At 33.6% G+C, this 18,501-nt stretch overlaps 1 protein-coding gene across 4 annotated transcripts in view; it reads right to left on the minus strand.

The window, feature by feature from the left end:
- The window catches only part of Usp25 (ubiquitin specific peptidase 25), a 104,254-nt gene that overhangs the window by 10,613 nt on the left and 75,140 nt on the right, over positions 1 to 18,501 (minus strand). The window contains exons 18-21 of one of the 4 annotated variants that reach the window (XM_042676788.1): positions 14,684 to 14,823; positions 10,093 to 10,158; positions 7,708 to 7,803; positions 897 to 1,075 (exon numbers count right to left, since the gene is read on the minus strand). In XM_042676788.1, the coding sequence (XP_042532722.1) occupies positions 897 to 1,075; positions 7,708 to 7,803; positions 10,093 to 10,158; positions 14,684 to 14,823 (481 nt within the window). Of the gene's footprint in view, positions 1 to 896; positions 1,076 to 7,707; positions 7,804 to 10,044; positions 10,159 to 14,683; positions 14,824 to 18,501 lie in introns of all 4 variants that reach the window. The other 3 variants (XM_042676787.1, XM_042676789.1, XM_042676790.1) reach the window with 3 other exon arrangements.

The following is an 18,501-nucleotide window of genomic DNA, read 5'->3' on the forward strand; positions in this document are numbered from 1 at the left end:
TGAAACTTAAGCTGCATAGTAAGAGTTCATTTACTGTTATCAAACAAAATTTAATTAATTTTAAAATTTATTTATTGTTGGTTGCAGGGCTTGAACCCAGGGCCTGGGCATGTCCCTGAGCATTTTTACTCAAGGGTAGTGCTCTACCACTTAGAGATACAGCTTGACTTCCAGATTGTGGTGGTTAATTGGAGATCAGAGTCTCACAGACTCTCCTGCCTGAGCTGGCTTTGAACCGTGATCCTAAACAATCAATCTCCTGAGTAGCTAGGATTACAGGTGTGAGCCACCAGTGCCCAGCTAAAATTTAATTTTTAATGTGTGGAATTTTTTAGTAGAAAATAACTTTTGGTGACCCAAATTAATTTAACTATTATAAGTGCCCTTAATGTCAATGCAAGCTTAATTATTTTGTTTTCATAAATGAAGAGAAACTTTTCTTCAGTGATTCTCCAGTGTATTTTTCTCTGAGGTTTTATTTGAAAAATAAAATTTCGACATGTTGTAGGCTTGTCACAGTTGGGATATTATTGCTATCTATCAAGCGGAGATCAGTGGCACTGCTAAGCATCCTACAGTCACGTCAGTGCACACAACACTATTTACTGACTTGAATTATCTGAATTTAAGATTGAAAAATATTTTTCTCTCTAAATTACTGAGAGTGACCTTTTGACTTACAATTAAGATATAGTAAAATTATCAAAATTATTTTCAGTTTACACTTTAAAAGGTCATATAGACTTCAGATAAATTATAATGTATTGCTCTAACTGATATCAAATGCAGTGGTACATTTATTAAAATTTTGTATGAAAACTAAATACAAATTATATTTGAGCTTTGAAAAAGGACAAATGGACAATATGAATTAGATAGTTTACCTATCACATTACCTTTCATCGAAACTCAAATTTCTGTCTCCAAATTGTTCTAGTAGGGTTTTCTCAATGATTTTCTTTGGAGCCTGGTTCTGGATGAAGTAGACTACTACATGATGTAAACGAAAATCTGTCTCTGGTGGGGTGTCTTCCTGGGCCAACTTAACCAATCTTGTATATTCCAACTTAATGGCCTATAAAATATAACAAGAATGACAATTTTAACTAGTTATAATCCCTTAGAAACCTTTAAAATTACAATTATAATACTTGTATTCAAATATGTCTTCATTTTAGCATACCACAAGTACAGTAGCATACCTAAGAATGTTCCGTATTTTACTTTCGAAGAACTTTCTGAATAAGTGGTCACATAGACCCTTCCTTATCACATCATTACTGTATATTTATTTCTGGCTTCAACACAGAAGTGACAAAATACTATATTTTGTTTATGATGTAACTAATCATGTAAAATTTACCAAACCATCGTCAAAATCTATATAGTGGCAACACGCAAGGGATATACTAAGTTCTCACTTGCTACCTTTCTCGCATCAGTTTAGGTATCTAAAGTTTAGAGCTGATATAGTTACCTAGCATACCTTAAAAGCATAGTTAGCTTACTACAATTAACTTTTAAACAGTCTACAAATAAGCATGAACTAGAAAACTCTGAATTGCAAAATGATTCTTTGATGCTTTCACAGTATATAGGTTTTATTACTGTGGTTACAATTATTACATACTGTTATTACTGTTACCTTCCTATTTGTTTTCCTTTAGAAAAACAAGCATCTCAGAATAAGTAATTAGTAAGTATTTTTGCATTTCCATATATGAGCAAAATCTGTAAAGTATATGACTATAAAATGCTAGGCTTATCCATCAAACACTCATGTACCCATGTAGTACACACAATAAAGACAAAACTTTTGAAACTTTCCTCTACATTAGGCTTACATCTATAGTCTAGACTACAAAACATTTTGAGATACATAAAAGATAATGTTACAAGAAACTATTCTATGAGAAAGGTGGGGATTTTTTTGGTGGGGAGGGGTGGTACTGGGTTTCAACTGAGGGCCTCATGCTTGCTACACAACAACTCTAACCACTTGAGTGAATTAGGTTTTCATGGTTTTCCTCAGTCCAGCCTCAGACTACAGTCCTCATACCTTCACTTCCTGAGTATAATTGAGATTAATAGGTATGCCTTCACTATGCCCTGCTTGTTTTATGATATAGATCCTGGCTAACTTTTGTCTTCAAACCACAATCCTCTTATTAAGTACACTACCACAACACCCAGAAGAAAAATTTTGTCCAATGTATGTATTCCTTAAGGACTTTATGTAGCTGTGTTCAACTGAAGGTACAAAATACAACTATTCAGTCTCATTTAATGTTACTCTTCCAACTGGACATCTTTCCACTGTGATCTGTGTACCCATAAATGCACGTCCCCCCCTCCCTGCCCCAAGGTTCTCAACAAATATCCTCTCATTTATTCCCCATCTATCCATGGAGACCCACCTGGTTAGCGTAGTCATGTCACTTTTAAGAAACTCCTCTTCAAGTAATTTCTGCATAGAATTTTGTTCTACATTTCTAAAGTATGTCATAATATCATTTTCTGAATTTTTCTTATAAACACATTGGAACATCAAATGCATAAGCATATAGAATATTGGATTCAAAAAGTTATGTATGCCATTTACTAATAGGTTAAACAAACCATATACTATTCTAAATCTTCATTCTCTTATTTGTAGTTATAAGAGTATGTTTCAAAATGACCTATCATTTAAGACGTTATATGCCAAGAAATGAAAACAATTTAACCTTCTTAAGGTTTCAGAACAAATGAAATAATATTCTTTGACTCTTACGCAAAACAAAGATGAAACTTAGGAACTTTAAAAATGTTGTCCTAATATGGAGCCAAATTATCCATGAATCAACTGACTTAGCATATTTAATGTTTACAAAACCCTCAAAGGAGATAAACAAAACCCTCAAAGGAGATAAACAATCAACATAAATATCCACACATAAAATATTTATGAGAAGGTACTGACTCTCACCAAAAAGAGCATACATTTTAAAAATGGATTACACTTTTAATGCCATTTTGCTAGACAACCACCAATAAGAGTTAAAACTAGCAAATCTACGTGAAGGTAATTTGGTAGTTTTATCAACAGGAGAATTTATAAACACTTTTGAGTTGTCAATTATATTCTTCTATATATATACACACACAATGGCCAATAATATATATGTAAGAATGCTTGCAACAATATTGGAAGTGACCTAGATCCACAGTAACGGACAGGGCAATGATGAATTTAGTAAAAGCTTAACAATTTTCAAGTATTTTTATGCAAAAACATAATCTAATGAGCTCCATATGGATTATCTCATTTACTTTTCAGATGTCTCCTTTAGAAATAGAAACACTGGCTCTCATAACTTAATAAACCACCTAACTTAATAAGTCACACAATTATCTAGTGAGAAAACTAAGACTGAAATCTGGGTACCCAACCACAGTGTTCTTCCTGGTTTGTAGCTGGTTTAAGAAGGAACTTCCTTGCCTAGAGCATGAACAGGTTTGCTGAGATACTGATCCCATCAGCCTGTTTAGAAGGAGGGAGCTCTTAAGTGCATCATTGATGGACATATATCATGATTATTTTATACTTGGCAGAACATGGGGAAAAGGTAAATAGGATGCTCTTCTATGCAGATATTTAACTATATTTTGGTAATCCCAATAGGAAATAATGGAAGTGCAATAAATCTATAAAGTCTGATATAAATAATTATGTAAATTATATTATGTGAAAAAAGAACCCAAGAAAAAGAAGCAAACAAGTCAAATAATATCATTCTACTTCTTGAAATTATGAGTGCTTAAATGTAAGTCAAACTTGTTTATCTTTCTTCCTATGTAAGAAACAGTATTAGAAGCTAATTGTACAAGTGAGAGATGCAAGAAAACCACTTATAATCTATATTTTGGTGTGTGTAGTTTAAATGTCATTTTCCTAAGCTTTCTAGATTCCAGCTCTTTTCTCATTTTGTGTACTCCTTATCAAGTTGCTTCTTCATCATACTGATTATAGTTCAAATTAATGTTTGCCTCCCCACTATGACCAAAACTCACCCAAAATTATCCTAGCTATAGCCACTAGATTTAGGACAATATCTTGTGTATTTTGTATAGCAATTGTAGGATGGGAAACTCTTTCTTACTGTTTATGAGGATAGACACTGTCGTGGGAAGAACTGTAAAAGTGCTCTTATAATGGATTGATAACTCTTCCTAAAGCAAGTCCGTTTACCAAGACACATGTTTTATTCTCCAACACTTTTTTTTAAAAAACCAATTACAGTGCTGAGAGTTTCACTGGATGCTTTTAACACCATCAAACATACAGAGCTTTGGAAAACTGGTATGGAAGTCATTTTTAATATTCCTCAAATACTTATAAACCAAACTATTCTGGAATCCAATGATACCACACTTGGGGCATTTATCTGAAGGATACAAATCCTGCACACTGAATTTCCATGGAAGCACTATTCACTACAGTCAAATATATGCTAATGGCCAAGATGATCTATATTCAGTAAGTGGACCAAGCATATGTGTGTATGTATGTTTGCATACATACACAGTGGAATTGTATTTATGCACCACAAAGAATAGAGTAATTTGCAGGAAAATGGATGGACCCAGAAAAAAATCGTATTAGGTAAAGTAAGCTAGTAAAGAGTGCATGGTTTTCATGTATATATTAGATATATATTAATAACATATTATATATATATATCTAATATATACCTAGCATATATATAATATAATTATATATATTAGATATACAATCAAAAAGTCAAAAGTATGGCTTTTACAGCAGTGAAATTCCTTGTCATAACCCTTTTTTGAACAATTAACATACAGTTTAACAAAATGATTATCAAGAAGCTGAAAGGTCTTGAATGTGAGGGGTCAAGTTAAAAGAAGAGTGGCAAATATACTCTTAAGACTCAATGTATATACATAAACATGAAACTAGTAACCTTGATGAGACTGGTGGGAAAGGGACAGGTAAACGCAGCAAAAGGATACCAGATGTGACTGATCAGGATACATTTACACATAAATGGACACATTTTATGGAAAGTGGAAACCCACTTGTACCACTATTTGGAGGAAAAAAATCTAGTCTTATCTTACTTAATGCATAAGAAATTCCTTGTGCATTAAGAAACACTTTCAAGCACAGAACTGAAAAGCTTTCCCTCGAAGTCCCTCGATGTGCAATAAGTCTAAAGATTTTTTGTGAAGTGGCAAGAACAAAATGTGAGATATCATTTTCCACAACTTATAATAACAACAAAAACTAGAATAGGAAGAAAATAGGGAGACAAAAGCAACTTTCATATGTCAGATGTTGTGTATGTATTTTATGAATTAGAACTCAATAATGACTAGAACGAACTGTCAAGAAAAAGAAGCCAAAATGAGACAGAGACAGAGAGAGAATATAAGAATGAATAAGTGAGTTCCTAGGTGCTAGTAGCTACGCTAGAGGAGTAAAAGAAAACAAATCCATATTGAAGTATGTCCATAAACCTCTAGGACAGGCTTCTCCAACAAGGTAAAATTGGTAAAGGTTAATAAGATTTAGAAAACCATACAAACCAAACTAGGAAATGACTAACTTCAAGAAGATGAAGGCCAAAGAAAGAAAGAGTGATGTTTGTAGCTTGGTTCAATGCTGTGCAATACATACAGTAATAATACTACAACCTTCTCCAATCCTTCCCTCTTCCCTTCTTTTCCTGTCTTTCTTTTCAATGTTTTAAAACAGTAGATTTTTAGCATTTCATATAAGATCTTAATAAGAGGATGATTTTGTCCTGGAACTAGTGTACCTAGAAGTAGTTTTGTATAGCACTTCAAGTCCATATTCTAGAAAACTCTCAGTCCTAGGCATGTCAAACCATTGCATACGGAAGAAGTGGTGAACAGATAATGATGTACTCTCACAGTAATACACTGACATATATTGCCAGTGATAGCAAGCAAAATCTGTCAAATGTCACTGTGCGGTTTACAGTTTCAAGCTCCCTGGGCTAGTTGAAATGATCTATTCTATCAATTTTGATAGTTGTATCAACTATAAAAAAGTGATTACACTAATCCTAGAAAATTATAAAATGTTCATTGAGAAAAGCTATTGCACGCAAGACTTTTATTTTATATACTATGTTTTGCAACAGTGGTGAGGATGAGGAACTTTTAGAAGACCAGTCTAGATAACTGAAAAGTATAGGAAATCAAGAGATATTTCGAAGCCAGGTGCCAGTGGCTCTCACCTGTAATCCTAGCTACTCAGGGGCTGAGATCAAAGGACTGCAGTCCAAAGCCAGCCTGGGAAAGGAAAGTCCATGAGATTCTTATCTCCAATTAACCACCAGAAAACCAGAAGTGGCGCTGTGGCAAGTGGTGGAGCATTTGCCTTGGGCTGAAGAGGGACAGTGCCCAAGCCCAGAGGTCAAGCCTCACAACTGACAATATACATATTTATTTTTTCTTGAATTTTTAAATATCAAAAAATTGTTTAGTTAAAACACAACATGAAGAAGTAATAGAAAAGGTGAGGATGTGTGGCAAATCTAAATGATAATGTATGAGAAAACATATGTGGTACTTCATCTTATAAATATGTAAATAAAATAACTTAGGTTGGGTGCCAGTAGCTCACATTTGTAAGCCTAGTTATTGAAAACACTGAGATCTGAAGATCAGATTCACATATAGCATTGGTACAAATCTGAGATATTCTTTCATCCAATTAACCAGCAAGAAGCTTGAACTGGAAATGTGTCTCAAGTGTACATCACAAGTCTTGAGAAGAAAAGCTAAGCCACAGTGTGAGGCCATGAGTTCAAGTCCCAGTACCAGCACCAATAAATAAATAAATAATCAAAATATTGAAAAGTTCCCATATTAATTGGGAAAAGGTGTGATCACAGAATAGTGAAGCAGGCTGATTGTCTTATATGCATGAACCAACTAGGCTATTACAAATTCATTTTGTAGGAAAATGGGTAACAAAAAGATTGAATAAGAAAAAGAAACAAGATAATAAATGAGCAATTTGTTTCAGAAATATTTAAATGAATAAATCAGTTTGCTGTCAAATAACATAAGCAATAAATAACTATGACCATAAGTAGTTGTTTCTATAATTGTTCATCAATACTGTTATTTCCTTCAAATGTAAATATCAATTCAAATTTGTGGTAATGAACCACATTATAGTAGCACATTATAGAAGCACATTATAGTAACTTAGGTAAAATATTTTCATTTTCTTAAATTATCTAAATTCAGAGAAAAGCGTTCTGGATCATGCATATAAGAAACAGCCCCAGAATTTCAGGTGGTCATGGCTAATAGAGGAAAAGAGAAATTATACAGGAAATGAATCTAAGATGTTATTCCTTAGAAACGCAAAGGCAAAGTTCAAAAACATAAACACCACAGGAAATAGGAGAACAGAGGGAAAATGGAGTGAATAATTCAAAATTAGGAAGAGTGAGGGAAGTGGTGGGTAGCGGAGGGATGGGTGAGAATGTTGAGGGGAGACATTGTTCAAGATGTATCCATAAACTGCTTTGTTAAACAGCAACGCCTTTGCACAAGTACTTAAAGGTAATAAACATTTAACAAATTTCATTGTATGAGCAAAAAAGACATTAGGACATATTTCAAATCAGGAAAATAAAATGAAAATATTAATAGTACCTTAAAGAACCCTGCTTCAGGACCACACCTGTCATACACATTCCTGGATTTACCTATGGCCATGATAATACCTTGCATATTCGGTGTCATCATGATCTGCCACAGGAATTTAAAGTAAGAGGTTTTGAATGGTTAACATACAAAAATTTAAAAATCAAAACAATGTCTTTCCATGCAAGTTAAAACACCACTTGGTTTCCACTGCTTATAAATCAAATGTAGCCTTTATTAAACAGCAAATGTTATCTGATGTGCAAGTAAGCATCTTTCAGAATCATCCATACAAGGTACAGGTGACTCAAACAGTGCCTTCGTGCAAACTGCAAAAAGGCATCTTCTTTAAACTCTAGATTTTTTTTTTTTTTTTTGGTCAGTTGTGGGGGCTTGAACTCTGGGCCTGGGTGCTGTCCCTCAGCTCTTCAGCTCAAGGCTAGCACTCTACCACTTGAACCACAGTGCCACTTCTGGTTTTTCTGATGGTTTATTGGAGATTAGAGTCTCACAGACTTTCCTGCCCGGGCTGGCTCTGAACCGCAATCCTCAGATCTCAGCCTCCTGAGTAGCTAGGATTACAGGTGTGAGTCATCGGTGCCTGGCAATTCTGAAGTTTTTTAAAGGCATTTCCTTCTAGACAAATCAGAACAATCTCTGACCTCTGAGAGAACTTAGAAGCCTCAAGGGTTGGTGACCTCAGAAAAAGCTAAACTTTAACCTCAGTTCAGCCCCCAGGTTAGGAGTCCCGGTAAAACTATAATGTGCATCTATTAGCACCTGTCTTGTACCCATGACTTACTCTAAAAACATTCAACACACATGCACTGTTAAACTATCATTCTAATAAATTAAGACAATGACAACAAACACAATTCAGCCAATAACCAAAGAATTAGCACAAAACAGTGTGTTAAGTGATTAATAACAGATCCACTTAAAATGCTAGGAGGCTTATTAATGCAAGCAACTAATGCCTAACAAATAATTTTTATTACTAAAAACTTGCTGGTTTCTATAACTTTTGAGAATAAACATTGCAAGAAAGTAGTGAGTTGGAATAATAAAGAAATATTAAGTACTTAATTTTTGTTTTTATACTAAGTGTTCAGAGCTGTTTATATTTTAAAATACCTGCATAATTAAATAAAGCACTCTAAAGGTACCGTATATCAATCAAAAGATTGTAGCCACTACTTCTGACTCAATGAACGTATTATTCATAGTTTTAGTCTGGAATGTACAGTGATAGTTGTCTAAATGTGTCTAAAATCTAAGTAAGAAAACATTCTGATAAGTTCCTATTTTACAAATCTACTTTTTCTTTAAATAGCCATGTTATCTTACATTGAACAGTAATATTAATGATTTTGTAATGTTTTTGATTTTGATGATTCACTTTTATGTAATAGTCTTACATAATTAAGTTGGAGGTAGTTATTTTAAAAATTATACAAGCATGTATTTTTAATTCATACATTCACTCACACTCACACTTTCCTCTCTCTGTCTCTGTCACACACACACACACACACACACACACACACACACACTCCATTTTTTATCCACACATCCATAAGAACTAACAAAGGACATAGATCATCAAGTCACTCAATTGTCCTAAAGGAATTGCCTTCTCCGCTGTTACTGTGCAGAAATTGCTTTACTGGCCTTCTCTCAAACACACAAAAGGGAACCATTTGAAAAGGCTCAAGAGAAAGGTATAAAATGAATGGAAAATAATCCAATGGACCAAACAATAGATCACTTTCATCTGGATTTTGAAGAACTCTTGTGAGAACTAACATACCTCCAGAATATATGAAAAACTACGTAGATGAGAATAGAGATAGAGATGAATTAAGACAGAGGCACCACAGTGTGTGAAACATCACAAGGTATAGTCACGTGGAGAAATGCCATTCATGATCACAAGCAGAGGCTGTAGCAGCAAAAATATCATGTGTCTATCTTTTAATCATGCTTTAGAATGATCTACCTGGTAGATAATAGTAGGCAACTTACAAATAAATTATTTAAATAAAACAGGAAAAATATTTTAAAATATTTTTAAATGCAAAATAGTCTGTTGTGTGTCTATCAACCTGAGAGTAAACTGATCCTATTTTCGTGTACAATAATTCTTTTAGTATACTCCATTGCTTTCTACTTTGTGTTAATTTATATTCAAAGTCGTGTTAGTAATTGGTAAGAGAATTTTACACTAAGGGTGGCAAAGCTGTATGTTATGCAGCAAGACATCAAGTGTGAGGGTGTAGGCATGCCTAAAGTGCTTGTATCAAACAACAAACATTAAGAATGGTGCAGAGTGATAAAATAAAGTACCTCATCGTCATACCCCCCCTCCTTTGATTCAATCATAAATTTGCCTACATGAGGAATCGCCACCTCTACAACTTGCTGGTTAGAAGGTGGTTGGCTTGTGGTAGTTTCAGGTTTCTGTAGAAGAAAATCATTAGTATGAACATTAGAAAATACAACAATGAAAGCACCAGCTTTAAGTGCCTGGATTCTCACACCTTTTTTTTCTTTTTTCTTTTTTTTTTTTAACAATGCCTGAATTTGCATTTGCTAAGTACAAACTTAAACAGAACATTGGAAGCAATTTTTTAACCAAAGTAATACAAAATCTACACGCTTTTCCGTTGCATCCAGCACACTTAGAAATAGTATTTCAGTTTTCCTTCAAAGCATCTGAGGCTCTACTTAAAATTACTGAAGTTAAAAATAAATACTGAAGATGAATTTCCTTCTATTTATTCAGCTGGAGTTTTATTTCAAACCAAAATTCCAGTGACACTCAAAAGTTTGTCTTGATATTTTAATACAAGTAAGACTATACTTTCTACAATCTCATCAAGAATAAGAAGAATTTTCTTAGTAGGACTTACTTTTTTTTTTTTGTCAGTCATGGGGCCTGAGCACTGTCCCTACGCTCTTTAGCTCAAGGTGAATGCTCTACTGCTTGAGCCACAGGGCCACTTCTGGTTTTCTAGTGGTTTAGTGGAGATAAGAGTCTCATGGACTTTTCTGCCCGGACTGGCTTTGAACCGTGATCCTCCAATCTCAGCCCCCTGAGTAGCTAGGATTACAGGAATGAGCCACTGGTACCCGGCTAGGACTTACTTTCTAGTATCCTTTCTAGTAATCAGTTGTGTTTCCATCCAGTTAATATCCATTCTCTATTGTGGTTAACTCATTTTGAAAGCCTACAAGACTTCAATACAGTGCATTTACATCTTAAGTATTCAGTGAATTCAGAAGTACTAAGGCAAGTGTCAAAAGTTTACACGGTGCTTGGAATCATCTTGCATAAGTTATTCTAATTTGTAGTGGGCTCCAACATGATTATTCTTAATTCTGATATAAAACAAAGAAATTTTATAACAATGGAGGGAATGTTAAATGTTAAATAAATAAATTCATGGCCAAGGCCAGTAATTAATGCCTCTTCTAAAAGAACTGTTGTCTCTTTAAAAGAAAATGGTATTTTCATAGTGCTTTTAAAAATGGTGTTCTTATTTGTGTGACCCTTTAACTTTTCATGGGGAAATAACTAATCAGCACTGTTTTGTGATCCTGAGAGGTAATATTCAGCTAAGCCAATATCTAGTGCATAACAGTTGCTTTATAAATGATAAATGATAGGCTTTACCAATGTCATTATACTACTCTAAATTAATTATACTTATATAATGCTTACTAATATTACTACCAGATTCTATAAAGATGTGCTTATAACTATAGATTGCAAATTCTAGCATGTAAGAGAGGAAATATTAGCTAGTTCACCATTCACAAGAATCAAAGATAAAATAGAAATTAAGAAATCTTACAGGATTTTTGGTGATAAATTTCGAATTAGAAAACAAATCTAATGGAAACTAAAGCAAACTGGGAAATAGATGACTGAGAATATTTAGGAAATGCATAGGACCTGGGGGTGAGAGGAGCAATTTGAGAAATGTGTTATAAGCCTAAGTAGTTGCTGTCGAAGAGTTCCAACAACATTAATGTTGAGGAATTCTATGGATGTAAGTTGAGGACAGGAAGACAATTCATCTATATCAAGCTTTGAAACACTCGGAGACTACTTTCTGTTGCTCTAAGATTGGAACTTAATATATAGTTTACCAAATTTGGAATAGTAAGGAGTAATAAATTCAGTATCAAATTTAGATACATTAAGATGCAATTTTTCACATAAACAAGGGTTCACTAAAGAAAAACACGTTTATTTTTCCATTATTTTCAGTCTTTATATGAGCACATTAAGAAAGGGTAAGCTTGAGAACAGTTTTTAAAAGTTCCTCAGTAAGGTAAAAAAAATATGATAAAGAATTTTACTAATTTTCTAAATCCCACTAACTATACAATTTTTTTTAAGTGTTCTCATAGTCAGGTGCTGGTGGCTCACACCTTTAATCCTAGCTACTCAGGATGCTAGATCCCAATTCAAAGCCAGCCCAGGCAGAAAAGTCCCCGTGAGACTCTTTATCTCCAATTAACCACTCAAAAACTGGAAGTGAAGTGGTAGGTAGGTAGAGTACTAGTCTTGAGCAAAAGAGCTCAGGGACAGTGCTCAGGCCCTGAGTTCAAACCCCACAACTGACTCCTCCCCCCCCAAAAAAAATGTTCTCATAGGAAGGTAGCTATAAAGTCACAGAACTATAATCCCTTTGGCCACCTTAACATGTCATTCTTTTAATAAAATTAAGCTATGTTTTCATAGAATAGATTTTTCTATTCTAAGGAAAACACTTGAAAATACAGATTTTTATTTTAACAGCTTATTTATAATAAAAGTAAAAAAATGTGAATGTATAAATAAGTATACAACAGAATGCTTAAGCAAACAATAATTTAATTATTTAATGAAACAGTACTCAGCAGAATTTGTTTAGTTTACAACATCAGGAGACATTATAAGATTAGTGAAGAAAAGGCAAGACATGAAATTTTATATGCAGTAATAACTCAACTACAAAAATAAATCCAAGAATTATATTTACAAATAAAGATCGGAAAAAAAACCCAACATATTGACAGGAATGGGTGCTAGGATCATTGAAGGTTCTTTCTCCAAGTCTAATTCTCTGGATTTTGTTAATAACCTAAAGCATTCCAAATAATATAAAACACAAAGCTGCTTAAACATTTCAATGCTGCCTACTGTTTCCATCAACCTAAGATTTACAGAATATTCTTATATTTTAACGTTGGAAAATAAATACTATATATGCAAAATTTCTAGGACTAACATAACAGAAAAATTACTTCTTTGTCCCACAATTATCTCCATTTATTTCCATTTTTGAGACTTAGGGAAATTTAGTCATCAGACAAGGCTGCATTACTAGTAAACATAAAAATCCCAGCAATACCTGATCCTAAATATTGAAGACTTAATTTAGCTTCTATCATATATTAAACTTCAATGAAAATAAAACACCATATAAAACTGTGACCAGGCTATTAAGTAATAATGAGATCAAAATTGCCATATTATAAGAGACAATGAAGTTAACTGTGGATTATATTACTAGAAGACAGTAATGTAGGAAAGTATTTACACTATTTCCCTATCGTATTCTCTCCCTGCCATTGTACTTTTCTAAGTAGAGATGCAGCAGCAGGTTACTAGTTCACAAGATAATAACTTTATTAGTAAAACAAAATCATCAAAACTTGAATTACTTATGATTAACCAGACTTAAAAAAAAAAGAATGTGACTCTAAATGAAACTAGCTGTTTTGGGTTTTAAAATACCAGGAGAAAAAGCTGACAGTAATTAGCTATCATTTAGAATCTACCAAACAAAAGTTCTAGTTACCCAAGTCCCTACAAATTAATTTGCGGCTGGGGCAAAATTACTACTACTCTGTTTTTATTTCCTACATTTTCCTCTTCCCACCCACCTAGAGGCAGAATTCTGACCAAAGAATTTTCCAAGAAAAACTTCAGCGTTAGTTCATGCTCATCTTAAATTCATTTACAGTCTCCAAGCATTTACAAATTTCGGAATCATAAGAAAAATCTTACTTAACGGTAAGATGATGTTAATACATTTTCCAGTTTACAAACTGGAAATAAAGGTAAGGAAATACAATTAACAAAATATAATTAACAAAATACTCTATTTGACATTTTAGTTAATATGGATTTAATATCAAAGTCTCATTGCAATTTTAAGTTACTCCTGAGAGTTCACTTGCTATGCAGAATATTGTGTTGTAAAATTATGATACATCCTTCTATCAATAGTTCTCTCAGAGGAGAATTTTCAAACACTAAAAGGCATTACCATAAAATCTGCATTAGAACTGCTGATTCTTACTACTGAAGTACAATAAATGATAAATAACAAAAACTGAGAGGTTTTGCAATACCAAATTCTTGAAATAGCATCTCTCAAAGTCGTATGCACTTATATACCACTGTCCTCATTTAGGGTTACAGAAACACAAAACTACAAAATAAAAATATGATAGGGAAATAGTGTAAATACTTTCCTATATTACTGTCTTCTGGTAATATAAGCCACAGTTAATCTCATTGTCTCTAATAAGATAGCATTATCTTTAGCCTGCTAACAATGCTCTAGCAAGGAGTATCTGACACTCTTACGGCCAAATATATTTTATGAAATAAAATTTATGTCTTCAATTCTCAACTATTCCAATGCAATTGTATTTTAGGTAAGAGGTGTGATGGGCAGGGAAAAGGACAGTAACAAACTTATTAACTTCTCTTTTTAAGTTTCTAGTCAAATGCATTATTTGGTTTATAATTAGGATTCTTCCTAGTTCTCTCACATACAGCCCAGGGTTTATGTGAGTTGCCACGATGACTGACCCAACACTGTTTCCTGTCTCTCAACTCCCAGACAGGTTGCTCTCCTTCATATTGCAGGAAATGTCATGAACATGGCTACGTTCAGAGAGCCAAAAGAAAAGTTCTTACCGACTGCAAAACTGTTTCAGGACTTTTATCTTCATGCTCATGTGATGCCTTGGTAATTATTCGAATAGTTTCTTCTTTCAAGTGCTTTGAGAAATCACTTCTTGAAGGCTGTTCTAGATATTCTGGTTCTCCTGCTTGTGCTTCATGAGAAAAGAATCAATTGTATATCTAATATAAATCACAGAGTCTGTACTAAGATGAATCTGTTATTTATTTCTAATCTGCAGTTATACAATAACCAATTTTAGTATTCTGTTTACAATAAAATATATCCTTCAAAATACAGCACTTTCCACTTGAAATTTACAAAGAAACAAAAAATAACAATGAATAAGAACCAAGAGCATTTAAACAATTATCAAAGAAAGCACTCATCATCATTTATGATAACTTATGTTAAAACTTTTCTAGAATGGAAAGTACCAAATCTCATTTTAGAAAATAAACATTTTGTCAAGAACAGAATTTGATATGGATGAGAACAGAATACCCTTCTTCAAACACCTACCTAACAAAATCCTAATCCTGAATGAAACTAACCATTCATACTTTCTAAATTTGCCCTGGTAGGAGAATATTGTCTGAGAGGAAGCAATCTCAAGTTGGGAAACTAGTACCAGTATTATGGTATATTAATGTATATTAATGGCATATTAATGCCATCTATGTAAGGATATTCTAACATATCTCTCTTACCTACGTTTTGAGCTCAAAACAATGAATCCAACAATATGAGTATGTCACAAACAACCTCCTTGCATAACTTACATATTCACAAAGCTTTGTGTCAGTGCCTTTCCCTTCAATGTCACCTTGTGCCCTTTACTCAAAGGGCACAAGTTTACTTTTCTCCATTTCTTCAAGTACAATGAAAGTGACATTTACTTTCCAATTTTCCTACATATTCTTCCCTCTGCTCAACCTACACTCACCTACTCTTCTGCTCTACTCAGACATTTTCACTCATCCTTGTCCTTGATATTTCTACTACAGTAGGCTTCCTTCAGCATTGGCATTACCAAGATATTATTTCAGATAGTTCAGTATTAGGCAGGGCTATGCTAAGAAACTAGCATCTACTTCCTAGATGCCAGTAATTCTGTTTCTGCCTGCCAGGGCATAAAAGTCAGTGTCTTCAGCATGGTCAAGTATCCATTAAAAGACTAAATCACTGATAAATGAGAATACCCTAAAATTTCCTTTTAAACATCATTTACTACAATGTTAACCTAATTACTATTGCATCTGTTTCAAGCCCCTATAAGACTGTAAGGATTGCATGAGCTATCCCTTGCATTGCTGTCTTCAATGCACAAAACAGGAACATAATAACTTAATGGAACAAATGAATTAATGCCTCAGTTAAGGAATGGATATGAAAATAAAGAGGTAAAATCCCGCACTGTTCCTGAAAGTGATTAAATAAGTCTTTCCTCACCTACCTACTGAGGCACAGCAGGGCTACTGTCAGAAACATTCCATTAAATTTAAAAATCTCTAAGGTAAAATAAATATTCAAAAAGTAATTTCAACATACATGGCTGAGTGGTCATTCATTTAGCCAACACATTTTAATTAAGCACCTAAATGTATGCCAGGTACTACAACTCCAGTTGTCTAGTTTCTTTCCTCTTAAAGTAAACTATGGACAAAGTCATTAATCAAACGACCACAGATATAAATTGTGACAACATTCTAATAGTACATTCTATAAGGATAATGAAGGTAGTGTGCTGTGGTAATTTAATTAGTATGATAAGGAAAATCTAATTTAGCTAAATGAGTTGTTTTCATCTAAATGTGTTGATTCACCAGACAAAAAAACAACGGCCCAAGCACTTTGCATGAGCTGAATCCAAGTAACAATGTGCCTGCACAACAGTAAAAGAGACAGATAGATATATTAAAAGATGATGAGGTAACTCACAAGTTATGTGAAAGTTTAGAGGGAAATAGGAAATTAATGATACTTTAAATAATGACAACATAGCAAATTAAAAACAGAAATGTCTTGGGAGCCTTTAGGGGAAGATCAGTGGTAGAATGCTTGCCTAACCTGTTCAAGTCCTTGCATTTAATACTTAGCACAGAAAAAAATATAATCCTAGTTACATTGCGAAGAAAATTTAGAAACGAGATTATAATTTAAGGTCAGCAAAGGTACTAAATGTGTGTTAGAGCAATCCAAAAAGAAATAACTGTACTTCTGGATACCAGACACCAATAGTGGTTGTAAGAAGTGGCTAGATTCAAGATTTACTTTGGACACAGAGGTTTAGAGACCAGAATCAGGTATAGTGGAGTATATCTATCTGTAAGGCCAGCATGTGGGAAGCTGGGGCAGGAAGTTGTGAGTTGCAGGTCAGTCTGGGACACATCTGAGACACTGTCTCAAAAGCCAAAAAGATTTGGAGACTATACATGAAGTTGAGACAAAGGTTTTGGCATGAATAATGAAGATGACAGAGATAAAAAATTATTGTAAAGAAAACTCAAGTTAAGAAGGGATGTGAAGGGTAAACAAAGGAGGAGGCAGCAATGCTTGATAAGAAATGTACGCATTATCCTGCCCATGTAATTGTAACCCCTCTGTACAGCATGTTCACAAAAAATAAAATTAAATTAAATTTAAAAAAAAAGATTTAAAGTAAAAAAAATGTTTAACATGTATCTAACAAGAGGAAGAAGTTAAAATGTAACTGTCATACATATGTATTTCCTGACTTTAGACTGGCTTCTATCTATCCTTGGATGGTCTTAAATGATAATGGAAAGATACCTTAGGCTACTTCCAGTTATGCACTGCAACTTTCTCTGAAGGTTTTATGCAAGTGCTTAAAGCCAGCAATTCTAGGGCTTTTCAGAAGAAACTTCTTGAAGTTTTTTATTGTGTTTGCCACTCTTTTCACTATATAGTCAAGAGTAGGATATGAACTTAATGTACTGAGGGTCAAAAGATCAATCTAGCCAAACATTGGCCTAACTGGGAATATATGTAAAATAAGTCCTTAGGAACAAGAGTAATTTTATTTAATTAACACAGTCAACCCACTATGGGACATCAGGGCAAAAAGTTTTCTTCCATGTAGAAGTTTAAGTACAAAAAAAAAATTATGGGTGATAACTACTGGTTTTGCCTCCACCTCACAGAAAGGTATTTTCTCTAGAATATTTAGAATATTATTGTTTCCAGACAACTTATTGGATTGGTGATATAGGCATAGAATACAAGCTTACAAGGACTCAGAATTTTGGGAAACTGGAATAAGCAACATGTTACATTTCCAGTATATGTGTGAACCTGTAACAATTTCAGTACTGTGCTATATATTTTTATATATCTAAATATTTTGTTCATATTAAAGAATTCCCAGTAAAATCAGACACGTATAAACTCTATTATCATACTATGTGCTAATTGCAGTAAGATACACATATGGTTCTACAGAAGAATACACACACTTGATATGGTGTTGTATGAAAAGAAAGATTTTCTGGAGATGAGTCTTGAAGGATTTGCAGAGAATATTAAGAGGGAATAGCATGTGGGAAATCACTGTTGGACAGATACGCATGAAATTCCTGTTATCAGTGAGTCTTTATGATGGTAATCAAACCAAAATATATGTGAAATATAAAGAGGGATATGATAAATTGGGTAGTCTGACAGATGTAGGTGATGTAAAAGGGATTCACAAAGACTTCTGGATAAGAGATTGCTTTTAAGAAAAATCTATGAATAGTGACTTTTTCAAGATGAAAGATACTCTACTAGCCAGGTCATGATTATAAGAAAGCTCCTACATGTAAGAAAAATG

This window comes from Dipodomys spectabilis, unplaced genomic scaffold (genome assembly GCF_019054845.1).
Source record: "Dipodomys spectabilis isolate Male_0828 unplaced genomic scaffold, ASM1905484v1 ptg000032l, whole genome shotgun sequence".
Lineage (NCBI taxonomy): Eukaryota > Metazoa > Chordata > Mammalia > Rodentia > Heteromyidae > Dipodomys > Dipodomys spectabilis.